Genomic DNA, 15,023 nt, shown 5'->3' on the forward strand with positions numbered 1-15,023 from the left:
GTCCTTTGGGAAGGCCACAACAAGCCGCGATCCAAATCATCAGACCACTTCTCCAGAAAATGTAGCTACTCTTTTGCTAAGCTATTTGTGATTATCTCAGGAGATTTAGTTATGACAAACGTTAGGGCTAGATGGTCTTTGGGACCCTATAGAACTGTATGATTCCATGCCAGTGCGCTAGATATTACTGGGGAATTAAAGACCTGGGGGGGGAGGGGGACCTTGGTATTTATTTTGCCATTGTGCTAAAGCTGCTCAGCAAAAGACTGTCTTGATCAGGCATGGGCAAACTTGGGCCCTCCAGGTGTTTAGGACTTCAACTCCTACAATTCCAAACAGCCTCAAGCCCTTAAGTGGCTGGGGGGGGGGGGGGGGAGGAAGGATCCTGAGGCTGTTAGGAATGGTGGGACTTGAAGTCCAAATCACCTGGAGGGCCCAAGTTTGCCCATGCCTGATCGAAAGTCAAACACTGGTTGGGCAAGCATAACCCTGTAACCACCAGAAGGCACCAGGAGCCCAACCTAAGAGTCACTCATGTTCGCTTATGCTCTGGAAAATTTAGAAATAAGTACATGTCTAGGTAAGCAAACACTTGTAAGGGCCCCTTGGTGGTGCAGTGGATTAAACCACTGAGCTGCTACAGTTGCTGACCAAAAGGTTGGAGGTTCGAATCCAGGGAGAAGAATGAGCTCCTGCTGTTTGCCCCAGCTTCTGCCAACCTAGCAGTTCGAAAACATGCAAATGTGAGCAGATCAATAGGTTCCACTTCTGCGGGAAGGTAACGGTGCCCCGTGCAGTCATGCGGGCCACTTGATCTTGGAGGTGTCTACGGACAACACCAGCTCTTTGGCTTAGAAATGGAGATGAGTATCACCCCCAGAGTTGGACATGACTAGACTTAATGTTAGGGGAAACCTTTACATTTTATTTACTTGTCTGCTTACTTAAGAAAAATATTCGGAATCGCTTGCATGAGAGACATGTGCAAATAAAACTGGTAACTGTCAAGGCTAAAATATTTTCACTCAGTGGGGAGGACAGGATTGAGTGTGCCTCCATGCTCACATGCCAGACTTGGAAGCCTTGAAAAACACATCATCCAGAGATGTACAATGTGGGCACCTGCCTGACCACCATCTCCACCTGCTTTCACCGTCTCCACCTGCCTTCCAAGATGTGGCATGTCACCGACACATCTGTCAAACAAAGAGTGATATACCACTGAGCTCAAAAGCCATGTATCTAGACTGACAGATAAACCAACCCAGACCGACACGGATGCGCAAACGGTCTGGCCACTCACCCAGTCCTCGAAGTGGCGGCTCCCATTCTGCAGCAAGTCTTCAAACTGGATCGTACAGTTGGCCACAAAATCGTCGTACCCAATGGGGGCATCGTGGAAAACGGCCATCTCGATCTTCCGTCCGTTGTTCACGTCCGTGACAAACTCATCATTCCATGCAGGGCTGTTGGTCTTCTGCTTGGTGGAAGTCTGCCCGATCCTGGAATCGTCCACATTGAGGGCAATGTACGGGTCCAGCAAGAAGGTCTGGGGCTTGGGACCCACGGCATGGCGGAGTGACCACGCGGTGGGCTTGAGATTGACGGCTTCGCAGATCTTGATTTTCAGCATGCCATTAAAAACCACCATGGTGAGATGGCTTCACTTGGGACTCTGTGTCCTGGTCCTGGTCGTCGGCCTCCTTCCCCCCCTTGGGACGAAAAGCACACTCTGTGAAGCCAGGAGCGAGATCAGTGTGGAGGTTCCTCCAATAAATAAGAAGGCGGGCTTCGGCAAAAAAAAAAAAAAAAGAAGGGTTCTGGCAGAAAAGCAGCCTGAGAGTAAGGGGGTTCCTTTTGGTTGCTTGCTACCTATGTTGAGTTAGCCTTTCCTCTTGCGACACCCAGTGAAGACATACATGCATGCATACATAGACATACATAGGGGAGACTGAGACTCTTTGCTAGTGTGTGTGAGAGAGAGACAAAAACAAGGAGGGGAGGGCGCTCTACAGTCCCTGGTGTGCAGAAATCCCAAAATGCACAATCAAGAGGAGGGTGGGTGCATTTATTTTTTCACACAAACACACACACACACACACATGGACTTTCCTCCTCTTCCCCTCCCCTCTTCCCTCCCCCCCTTTCTCTCCCCCACCCCTCTTTAGAGCATAATCCTGGATCAAGTCTTCCTTCTGCAGCAGCAGCAACAACAACACCAAAAAAGCAATCCGGCGTCCTTGCAACGCTCTAGTGCTGTCTTGTCTGGGTGTGCAGCAGGAGAAGAAACAACACAAGAAGGGAGGGGAGAGGAGGGGAGGAAAGGGGGAAGGGGGGAGAAGAGAGAGAGAGAAAGAGAGAAGGGAGGGGAATCTCAGAAACAGAGACACACACAGAGAGAGAGAAAGAAAGAGCCCTCCTTCGCCACCCAAGCCAAACACCCAGCCCTGCCTCCTTGACGCAGCCGCCCGATTTCTTCCTTCCTTTCTTTTTTGGCTTGAGAAAAAGGGGAGGGAGGAAGAGATCAAAAAAGGGGGGGAAATCTCCCAGTCCGGAGAGCCTTACATCCGCCTCGGCTGTTGCTGCTGCAGCCGCTTCCTCGCCGCCGCCGCCGCCGCCTTCTTCTCGGCGTCCTCCTCTTCCTCTGCCTCCAAGGCCAAAGATCCAGTGGATCGGATCCAAGGCATGGGGAGCCACTGATCCGGATCGCTGGGGGGGAAGGAGGGGAGGAGGGAGGGGGCAGGAAAGGCGTGGGGATCTCTCTCTCTCTCTCCCCCTCTCTTGCTGCGTTTCCTTGTCTCTCTCTCTCTCTCTAATTAATATATTTTCTTAATGCAACAGCGCTCCACCCCGCAACGGCGTTGGTTGCCTGGCGCGTTGGGTTGGGAAGGGAAAAAGAAGCGCGTTGGGTTGGGAAATGGGGAGGACAGGGAGGGGGGGCGAGTGTAGATCGGGCTGATCTCCGAAGCGTTCCCCCCCCTCCACCTCGGTGTCTCTGTCTCTCTGTGTGTGTGTGTTTCTCTCCAGTGCAGGAAATGCGCAAAAGACGTCAGGGGCGAGCGATGTGTGCCTCTGTGTGCGCGCCGAGAGAGAGAGAGAGAGAAAGTTTTTGCCTCTTGGGGGAGCCGTGCGCTCTGGGCCAGGCACACCAAAGTTGGGGGGGGGGGAGTGTGGACAGGGGGCTTCTCCTTTCACTTGGGGGCAGATTGGAGGCGAGGAGGAGGAAGAGAAGGGCGCACCTCTCTTTCTTTCTTTCATTCTTTCTTTCTCTCCTTCTGTTTCTTTAGGTCAGTGGTTCTCAACCTTCCTAATGCCACGACCCCTTAATACGCTTCCTCATGTTATGGTGACCCCCAACCATAAAATTAGTTTCATTGCTACTTCATAACTGTCATTTTGCTGCTGTTATGAATAGTAATGCAAATGTCTGATATGCAGGATATATTTTCATACACTGGACCAAATTTGGCACAAAGACCCAATACACCCAAATTTAAATACTGGTGAGATTGGGGGAGGGTATTGATTTTGTCCTGTGGGAGTTGTAGTTGCTGGGATTTATAGTTAAACTACAATCAAAGAGCATTCTGAACTCCACCAATGATGGAATTGAGTCAAACTTGGCACACAGTTCACCTATAACCAGAGAGCACTGTGGACTCAGACAATGATGGATCTGGACCAAACTTAGCACAAATACTCAATATGCCCAAATGTAAACACTAATGGGGTTTGGGGAAAATAGACCTTGACATTTGGGAGTTGTAGTTGCTGGGATTTATAGTTCACCTACAATCAAAGAGCATTCTGAACCCTGCCAACAATTGCATTGGGCCAAACTTCCCACACAGAACCTCCATGATCAACGGAAAATGCTGTGTTTTCTTGTGGTCTTTGGTGACCCCTCTGACACCCCCTCGCGACCCCTCCAGGGGTCTCAACCCCCAGGTTGAGAAACACTGCTTTAGGTCTTTCTTCTTTCCTCCCTCCCTCTCCTTCCCAATGGTTTGGGGTCGATTCCAATAGCAATAGGAACCCCCTTGGCTCTCTATTGTTGAAGGCTTTCATGGAATCACTGGGTTGTAGATTTTCTGGCTGTATGGCCATTTCTAGACCAGTGTTTCTCAATCTTCCAAATGCTGCAACCCCTTAATACGTTGTGATGACCCCCAACCATAACATTATTTTTGTTGATACTGACCAGGTGTGCCTTGGTTTGACCACACCTGGAATCTTGTGTCCAATTCTGGGCACCGCAATTGAAGGGAGATATTGACAAGCTGGAATGTGTCCAGAGGAGGGCAACTAAAATGAGCAAGAGTTTGGAGAACAATCCCTATGAGGAGCGGCTTAAGGAGCTGGGCATGTTTAGCCTGCAGAAGAGAAGCCTGAGAGTAGACATGATGAGGGCCATGTATAAATATGTGAGAGGAAGCCACAGGGAGGAGAGAACAAGCTTGTTTTCTGCTTCCCTGGATACTAGGACGCGGAACAATGGCTTCAAACTACAAGAAAGGAGATTCCATCTAAACATTAGGAAGAACTTCCTGACTGTGAGAGCTGTTCAGCAGTGGAACTCTCTGCCCCAGAGTGAGGTGGAGGCTCCTTCTTTGGAAGCTTTTAAGCAGAGGCTGGATGGCCATCTGTTAAGGATGCTTTGAATGCAGTTTTCCTGCTTCTTAGTTGGGGTTTGGACTAGATGGCCCATGAGGACTCTTCCAACTCTATGATTCTATGATTCCTTCCCTCCCTCTCCTTCCCGATGGTTAGGAGTTGACTCCAATAGCAATAGGAACCCCCTTGGTTTTGTATTGTCGAAGGTTTTCATGGCCGGAATCGCTGTCATTTTAGTCATCCTCCTCTGGACACATTCGAGCTTATAAACATCTTCCTTCAATTGTGGTGCGCAGAATTGGACACAGTATTCCAGGTGTGGTCTAACCAAGGCAGAATAGAGGGGTAGCATGACTTTCCTGGATTTAGACACTATACTCTTATTTATGCAGGTCAAAATCCCGCTGGCTTTTTTTGCCACCACATCACATTGTTGGCTCATGTTTAACTTGTTGTCCACGAGGACTCCAAGATCTTTTTCACACATACTACTGTTGAGTCAGGCATCCCCCATTCTTTATCTTGGCATTCCATTTTTTCTGCCTTAGTGGAGCATCTTGCATTTTGCACTGTTGAACTTCATTTTGCTAGTTTTGGTCCATCTCTCTAATCCAGGGGTCCTCAAACTTTTTAAACAGAGGGCCAGGTCACAGTCCCTCAAACTGTTGGAAGGCCGGATTATAATTTGAAAAAAAACACGAATGAATTCCTATGCACACTGCACATATCTTATTTGCAAAAAACACTTAAAAACAATACAATAATTAAAATGAAGAACAATTTTATCAAATATAAACTTATTAGTATTTCAATGGGAAGTGTAGGCCTCTTTTGGCTGATGAGATAGGGTTGTTGTTGTTGTTGTTGTGTGCTTTCAAGTCATTTTAAGACTTAGGTTGACCCTGAGCGAGGGCCGGGTAAATGACCTTGGGGGGCCGTATCTGGTCCCCGAGCCTTAGTTTGAGGACCCCTGCTCTAATATGTTAAGATCATTTTGAATTCTTCTCCTGTCATCTTCTTTCTTTCTGTTATTCTTCCTTCCTTCCTCCCTCTCCTTCCCGAAGGTTAAGGGTCGACTCCGATGGCAATAGGAACCATCTTGGCTTTGTATTCATAGAATCATAGAATCCTGGAGTTGGAAGAGACCTCATGGGCCATCCAGTCCAACCCCCTGCCAAGAAGCAGGAAAATTGCATTCAAAGCACCCCTGACAGATGGCCACCCAGCCTCTGTTTAAAAGCTTCCAAAGAAGGAGCCCCACCACACTCCGGGGCAGAGAGTTCCACTGCTGAACGGCTCTCACAGTCAGGAAGTTCTTCCTAATGTTCAGATGGAATCTCCCTTCTTGTAGTCTGAAGCCATTGTTCCACGTCTTAGTCTACAGGGCAGCAGAAAACAAGCTTGCTCCCTCCTTCCTATGACTTCCTCTCACATATTTATACATGGCTATCATATCTCCTCTCAGCCTTCTCTTCTTCAGGCCAAACATGCCCAGCTCTTTAAGCCGCTCCTCATAGAGCTTGTTCTCCAGACTCTTGATCATTTTAGTTTCCCTCTTCTGGACACTTTCCAGCTTGTCAATATTTCTCTTTAATTGTGGTGCCCAGAATTGGACACAAGACGTTTGTTGAAGACTTTCATGGAATCACTGGGTTGTTTTTTGGGCTATATGACATCAAGTCTAGTCGTGTCCGACTCTGGGGGTTGGTGCTCATCTCCATATCTAAGCCGAAGAGCCGGCATTTTCAGTAGACACCTCCAAGGTCATGTGGCCAGCATGACTGCATGGCGTGCCATTACCTTCCCACAGAAGTGTTATCTATTGATTAGCTCACATTTGCATGTTTTCAAACTTCTAGGTGGGCAGAAGCAGGGACTAACAGCGGGAGCTCACCCTGCTCCCCAGGTTTAAACCACCAACCTTTCGGTCAGCAAGTTCAGCAGCTCTGCAATTTAAACCACTGCGCCACCAGGGGGCCTATAGATACCATATTCCTATTTATTTCTTATCTGCCTCTCTCTTTGGATTGAGGTGGGGAACAACCATAGAGCAATCATGTAGCATATGGAACCAATGTATGCATATTATGAAGCATATGGAACCAATGTATATTTAAATCAATGTTTTAATATTCATAACAAAAATAACCTGCAGACAGTGTTACCATCTGACTAATCAACAGGTCCTTCCACAATCTGGGGGTGGATGGATAAATAAAACTTAGTTCAGACTGACAAGTAAATATTCTCCCTGGGACCTGAGCGTACAGGGTGGATTACAGTTTTAGCAATATTTGAAAAAAATTCTGTTCCTGGTTTGAAAGTATTGTTTCCTGTTTAATTATGAAGTACTTACTTTGAAAGTAGACTCCAGAAACTTCACTTTTGTGGCTGCCACACAGTATGTTGAATTGGTGAGACTCAATGAGATATACATTTTAAAAACTATAGCAAAATGTGCTGTAAGATGTCCTGCAAAAAAAAAGGTTTTGCATTTTAATAAACTTTTCCCATGTTTTTAAAGGATATAACCAATTAGAAAATGTCATTTATAACCCAGGAACAAAAATCATTTTACATGGTGTAATATGTAGGTAACCTGGATCCAAACTTTGTAGGCTTTTAAAGGTAACAACTCATACTGTTTGTTACACACAGTCCTATATCCCAATATATCAAGGCAGAAAACACCACATTACTCAGATAACCCAGCTCAAATCAGATATTGTGGGATTTTCTGCCTTGATATTCTGGGATATGTGTACAAGGGCCCCTAGAAAGGGGGACGAAGTGGCGCAACAGGTTAAACCATTGAGCTGCTAAGCTTGCTAACCTTAAGGCTGGCAATTCAAATCTGCAAAACAGGTTGAGCTCCCACTATCAGCCCAAACAAGCAATTCAAAAACATTCAAATGTGAGTAGATCAATAGGTACTGCCTCGATGGGAATGTAAAGGGGCACCCCACAAAGTCATGTCGGCTACATGAACAGGAGGTGTCTACAGACAACACAAGTTCCTCAGCTTGGAAATGGAGGTGAGCACCTCCCCAGAGCCGGAGATGAAAGGAGAAGCCTTTGCCTTTGCCTGTGTATGTGTGTTTCAAAGGTATTGAATGTTTGCCTGTTTTTGTATATATGTTGGAATCCACTCTGAGTCCCCTTGGGGAGATAGGGCGGAATACAAATAAAGTGATTATTATTATTATTATTATTATTGACACAAAAGCACAGTATGTCACAGCAAACGAGATCTATATGCTGGATTTCGTATCACAAAATCACAAGCCGAACACTTCCTAAGCGTCTAGGACTGCGTGATGTATTTTTGAATGATTCGTGCAGATCCAAGTAAGGTGGCCTTTTGCAGTTGACAGATCGTGATTTTGTTGATGTTTATTGTTTCCAATGGGTGCCACCTTGTTGTGGTGGGGGGGCTTAACTGCTCCAAGGATGCTGAGAACTGTGCTGGTGGTAGTGTAACTACCAGCAGGTCCAACCAAGCTAGAGAGGTCGCAGCTGAGGAGTGGAACCAAGAGCACCTAACATTAACACTTTGGAGAAGCAAACCAAAACGAAGTCTATACTGGCTCTGTCGACGCCCAGGATAAAAAGGACCGCGGTGGTTGCTGCTGATTCTGGACATCCATCGACAAGTGGGCTATAGAATCAAAATACAAATGAACCATCACAGAAGCGGCAGAAATATACAATGCCAGAAAACCGCACTATTATTATTATTATTATTATTATTATTATATTAGGTCCTAAAGAGGACATTTTATCAAATATGCAAATAATCAAATCCACAAATATGGAGGGCTGGCTGTAAGATGGTTACTCCTAGAAATACCAGTAACCAATCTAGCTGCTTTGTTTTGAACTAGTTGGAAAGTCCAAATTTAGTACAGAAGTAGCTCTGTGAACAGTATATTGCATAAGCCCAGCCTTGAGGTTGCCAGCATAACCTCGTCTTTAGATCCTCTAGTTTTAAGAAGAGGTACACTGCCATAGCATAACTGAACCTGATAGTAAACACCATTGCGGTACATCTAATTGGATTGCCATTTGTATTGATGAGCCTAGGGGCACTCCCGAGCTATGAACATTTTTTCAGAAGGAGTATAACCCTACCTAGGACTGGCTGACAGAATTCCAAACCAGGTTAGCATTAATACAATTGTAGAAGCAAAGAGTTGGAAGGGGCCTCATGAGCCATAGTGTCCAACTCCCTGAAAGCTGCCATGTGTAGGTTGGATCCTTGACCTTTCTGACATTTAAAAAAGCTAGAAGGCACTGCCTGAGTAGGTAAAGGCACTGGCCTTGCTTTAAAAAGGCAGAATTCCAGCTTTCCCTGAAAGGTAACATTTATTTTTAAAAAGCTCTCCTTGGATCCCAGAATTCTGGATAATTATCAGTCATCTTCTATAAGTCAGCATCATCTGATGTGTGACTCGTGTATGAATAGGACAGGGGCTTTTCACAGATGACACCTTGGTTCTGGAATGTCTTCCAGATGCTAATAGATTTGAGGTAATACAAGAAGGCCAGAAAATTCCAAATTTTGTTCTTCTTCGTTCTGATTTTATTTTGGATGTCCATCCCTACATGTTTTGTTTATGTCAGAATATTTTCAGTCAGCTCCCACTATGATCAGAGGCTTTTATACCAATGTTCCAGGTTGGTTTATTTTAACTCAATATAAAATCAAGAGAAAACCAGTGTGGTGTAGTGGTTTGAGCATTGAACTATGACTCTGGAAGCTAGGGCTTGAATCCTCACTCAGCCATGGAAACTCATTGGGTGACCTTGAGTAAGTCACAAACTCTCAACCTCAGAAGAAGGCAAAGGGAAACCTCTCCGAACAAATCTTGCCAAGAAAATTTTGTTGTAGGGCCATTCGTAGGTCAATGTTGACTTCAAGCAGAGAACAAATAAAATCAGGGGAAAACACAGGTCTTTTCAGTTAGTGTAGATAGGCCATGGGCAAACTTCGCCCCTCCAGGTGCTTTGGAATTCAGCTCCCATAATTCCTAACAACCTACTGGCTAATGGGAATTGTGATAATTGAAATCCAAAACACCTGGAAGGCCAAAGTTTGCCCATGCCTGGTCTAGATGCACTCCAGAGTCAATTTATTTGTTTCCTAGCACTGGAAAGAAACGTGAAAATTGCTTGTTTAAACATGCCTTCTGAAACTAGATAGCCCTAGAGTTACAGGATGAAGACAAGAATGATGATTTTGATGACTCAGTTTGATTATGCTTATGAGCTTTGGGGTGCTGTGCAGAGTCAAAACATAGCAAGATAGTGCATCTGATAGCAGCTGTATCTCAGCAGTAAAAAAATGGAGGACGACATATTCCCCACTCTTGTCTTCAGCTGTCCTATTTTCAGGCACAAGGCAGCTGCCTTCACTGTAACCCATATTATATTCTGTTAGGTAGAGATCTGGATCTTTATCAAGCCCCACCATTAGAGCACTTTGATACCACTGAAACTGTCATAACATTGGGGTTTGTAGTTTGTAAAGTCTTTAGGTTTTTCTGTCCGAGAGTTCTAGTGCCTCATCAAACTAGCGATGTCAAGATTCTATAGTGTGCAACAAAGGGTGCATCTGTACTATAGAAATAGTGTAGTGACATCACTTATGATCATAATAATAATAACAATAATAATAACGATAACAATTTGTATTCCGCTCTATCTCCCCAAAGGGACTCAGTGCGGGTTCCATCATATATACAGACACAGGCAAACATTCAATGCCTTTGAAAAACAGTGAAACACAAATACAAAGGCAAAGGCTTCCCCTTTCATCTCCAGTTCTGGCGCCGGTGCTCATCTCTGGCTCTGGGGAGGTGCTCATCTCCATTTCCATGCCGAGGAACTTGCGTTGTCCATAGACACCTCCTGGTCAGGTTGCCGGCATAACTTCATGAGGCGCTCTTTTGACCTTCCCGCCAAGGCGGTACCTATTGATCTACTCAAATTTGCATGTTTTCGAACTGCTAGGTTGGCAGAAGCTGGGGCTGACAGTGGGAGCTCACCCCTTCTCGCAGATTTGAAATGTAAACCTTCAGATCAGCAAGCTCAGCAGTTTAGTCGGTTGTGGAACCACAGCCCCAACATAACTGCAGTGGTTCAATGCTAAGGACTCCTGAGAGTTGTAGTTTGGTGAGGCACCAGCACTCTTTTACAGAGAAGGCTAAATGCCTTGTAAAACAACTACTCCTGTGATTCCACAGCATAGAGCCGTGACAGTTAAAGTGATGTCCAAGTGCATTTATTCTACAGTGCAGACGCATCCTGCGTGAACCCCTCTCCATGCTGCTTCAGATATAGATGGCAAACTCCAGCATTTCAAACACAAGTCAAGAAACAAACCAACATTTTAAGTCAAGGCAGGAAATAAATGTCAGGGAAGACTGTTTGGCAGGGAGGCAGCCCAATACCCACACTCCCATGCACATATCCACATAAATTAATTGTAACAGGATTACATTGTTGATATGAGTACAGCACATAATCATATGGAGGCTCATGTCAGTGTATGACATGAGCACAGGAGAATATGTTATGGCCTGGTGTGAATATTTACACTTGCTTCGAATTTTCCATCCAGCTGTTTATTCCCTGGCCTCTGGTCATTTGTCTTCCAATCAAAATCCCACTGGAACCTTTTTAGCGCTCTCCAAGCTGTTGACAAATGCAAGTTTGGAAGCAGATGGGACTGGAAATCTTCCATGATCCATCTCTCCACATTTCTTTGTGACTGGTTTTAGCAACTTTTTCTCCTTCTATTGTACACAACTTATACATATTTCAGTATGTAGTCCTTCTGAGCCGCATCCGCTTTATGCAATTGATAAAACTCCTTTCTATGTAATTAACAGAAGTGGCATCAAAGCCTTGGTTTCTATAGTTCAGATTTTCATCTATAAAGCAGTCATTTCCATCTTATGGTGACTCATCAGTGGTTTCTTGTGGCCTCATATGCAGAATTTCTCAAACAGTCATTGCACTCCCAATGGTGATAAACAACTGGGATGGTTAACTCGCATAAGGTGACGCTCAGATATTGCACTTAGAAAATATAGCTGTAGTTTTGAGTCAAGCTGAAATATTTACGAGAGTTTAGTTCAGCAATTCTCAAACTTATTTTTTATCTTCATGGGAGAAACACTTGAAAATGAGTTGTTAAAAGACAACTAAGGCCCCTTCCACACAGCTGGATAAAATCCCACATTTCCTGATTTGAACTGGAATATATGGTAGTGTGGACTCAGATAACCCAATTCGAAGCACTATTGTGGAATTTTCTGCCTTGATATTTTGGGTTTTAATGTCTGAGCTGCTGAACTTGCTGTCCAAAAAGTCAGCAGTTTGAATCCATGGATCAGGGTGAGCTTCCACTGTTAGCCCCAGCTTCTGCCAAACCAGCAGTTCAAAAATATGCAAATGAATATGCAATAGATACCACTCTGGCAGGAAGAAAATGTTGCTTCATGCAGTCATCCCGGCCACATGATCTTGGAGTTGTCTATAGACAACGCCAGCTCTTCATCTTAGAAATGGAGAGGAGCACCACCCTCCAGGGTTGGACACAACTAGACTTAATGTCAAGGGAAAACCTTTACCTTATGGCTGTGTGGAAGGGCCCTAAGGGCCCTTCTACACAGGTGTATAAAATCCACATTAAACTGGATTATATGGCAATGTGGACTCAGATAACCCACTTCAAAGCAGATATTGTGGATTATCTGCCTTGATATTCTGGGTTATATGGCTGTGTGGAAGAACCCTAAGGCCCCTTCTGCACAGCTGTATAAATTCCACATCTGGTTTGAACTGGATTATATGGCAGTGTAGACTAAGATACTCCAGTTCAAATCAGATTATGTGGATTTTCTGCTTGATAACCTGGATTATCTGGCAATGTAGAAGGGGTCTCAATAAGATTTGTTCAATACATGAAAGAGCATATATGATCCATATTCGTAACATTTTCCCTGCATGACCAACCTCAAGCCTATGAGTATGTTTTGAAAATATGGGTCTTTTTCCAGACCACTAAGTTAACAGGCAATTTTCTGCAAGCTTTCCAGACAACCTGTGCAATGTGGTGACTGTGGAATATAACAAGTCAGCAGAGAAAAAGGAATGTTTTTAAGGAGTCAATTTTTAGATTGCATTGACAGAATCCTATGAAAACTGGTCACCTTGGGATGTTTGCATAGCCAGTTCAATAATGTAGCTGCAGTTGAAACAACTTATTATATTAAGGGAAATCAAGTCAAGGACCAGGTGCTAGATTTCATAAACTAGAAATACCATGTTAGGGGAAAACTGTGTCTGACCACCACCTGACAGCTGAGCAGATCACAGAGGTAATGTGTGTCCTTTTATCAAAAGATGCTAATGAGAAACAGAATTTGATCCAGAGTTTGGAGACCAATGACTAGGACATGCTCAATGTTTCCCCTTCTAACAGTAAGTCAACCACAGAATTATAAAGTTAGAAGGGACCACAAGGGCCATCCAGTCCATCCCCCTGCTATGCAGGAAAATGCAATCAAAGCATTCCTGGCCATCCAAGTTGTTTAAAAATCTACAGAGGAGGAGACTCTACCACGTTCTGAGGCAGCAGGTTCTACTACTGGACAGCTCTTACCGTCTCTTACCGTCAGGAAGTTCTTTCTAGAGTTTAGGTGGAATCTCTTTTCCTGAAATTTGACTCCATTGTTCTGTGTCCTAATCTCCAGGGCACCAGAAATAAAGCTTTAACCTCCCCCCCTCCCCAATGTGACATGCTTTCAAATATTTAAATATACTAAAACTCTGTATTGCACTGTTTCTCAAACTCTGTTCTTCCAGGTGTTTTGGATTTGGATTCAGCTCCCAGAAATCCCAGAGAGCTTACCAGCTATTAGGAATTGTGGGAACTGAAGTCTAAAACATCTGGAGATAACGAGTTTGGGAAACACTGCTGTATGGACTTGATATTGATTTTGAAACACAGTAATTGAAAGCTAATAAAGACAAACTTAATGTAACAGTTTTACAACATTATGCAAAACAACTTCACAAAAAAACAACTTTGTGAATTCTGTATGCATTTGAGTTACATTTTTGCCGATAATAATAATAACAACAACAATATTTATATTCTGCCCATCTCCCCTAGTGGATTCAGAGCAGATTACAGAATTTTACATACAATGCCTTTACAATCATATACGATGAAACACAAACAAAGGCAGAGGCTTCTTATCTCATTCCTGGTTTCTGTAGGTGGTGCTCATCTCTGGCTCTTGGGAGATGCTTTTCTCCATTTTACTATTTCAAACATTTGTACTCCACCCTTCTCAACCCTCGTAGGGGGACTCAAGGCAGCTTACAGCCGGCAACAGTTCGATGGCCCCACATACAGATAATAAATAGTGTAATTACATATAAATAATACATTACATTAGTTTAAAATTAGTTTAAAATTAACATTAAAGTTAAAATATTTTCAAGCCAAGGAGCCTGCATTGTCACCTCCTGGTTGTGTGGCCAGCAAGATTGCTTGGAGCATCTCTTAGCCTTTTCCCACTGAAGTGGTACCTACTCACATTTGCATGTTTTTGAACTGTTAGGTTGGCAGGAGCTGGAGCTGACAGACAGGATCTCACCCCATCTTGCAGATTCAGACTGCCAACCTTCAGATCAATAGTTCAGCAGCACAAGGATTTGACCCAATGTGCCACTGCGGCTCCAATTGCTTGAAAGTTCCAACTGCTTGAGTTCTGATTAACTGAGGACCCATCTACACTGCCAGATAAAATCAGATTATCTGCTTTGTAGACTCAGGTAATCCAGTCCAATGTAGACTCAGATAATTCAGTTCAAAGCAATTAATGTGGATTATTTGCTTTGATAATCTGAATTATATGGTGGTACAGAAGAGGTCTGAGTCTACTGCATAAACACACACATAGTTATATATTAAGAAAGATCTTCTAAAGTATATGATTTTATAGCACCTTGTTCAATTTATATAAAAGAAAAGCCTTCCAACCCTCAAATAAGGAGCATTCCTCTTAAGAAAGGATGTCTAGCTCAACATTTCCTGGCCAAAGCAGCGGTTTGCTAATTCATTTCCATTCTCAGTGTTCCTAATGTGTTTGTAATAGTGTAACATGATCTCTTTCTCTCCCTTCACCCAGAAGGATTTGATACTATCCCTTTTCTGTTTTTTCACAGCCCTGGCCAGAACTTTCCTTTGCCTGCAAAATGAAAGGAGAAGCGCTTGACAGCTGCAGGCAGTGTGTTACCTTGAGCCAGCCTCTGACCTTTCAATGGCCTCCTGTGAAGTCTGCAAAGTCTGGATGGAGAAATAGCACTATCTGGTGGAGGAAGTGCAGAAA

General features: G+C 44.2%; 1 protein-coding gene across 1 annotated transcript in view; it reads right to left on the minus strand.

The window, feature by feature from the left end:
• Positions 1-3,071, minus strand: part of PRKCE (protein kinase C epsilon) — a 369,797-nt gene extending 366,726 nt beyond the window's left edge. Inside the window, exon 1 of the mRNA XM_060754401.2 lies at positions 1,304-3,071. Within this exon, the coding sequence (XP_060610384.1) occupies positions 1,304-1,651 (348 nt within the window). The 5' untranslated portion in view covers positions 1,652-3,071. The remainder of the gene's footprint in view (positions 1-1,303) is intronic.
• Positions 3,072-15,023: the final 11,952 nt, after the last annotated feature.

Source organism: Anolis sagrei, chromosome 1, assembly GCF_037176765.1.
Source record: "Anolis sagrei isolate rAnoSag1 chromosome 1, rAnoSag1.mat, whole genome shotgun sequence".
Lineage (NCBI taxonomy): Eukaryota > Metazoa > Chordata > Lepidosauria > Squamata > Dactyloidae > Anolis > Anolis sagrei.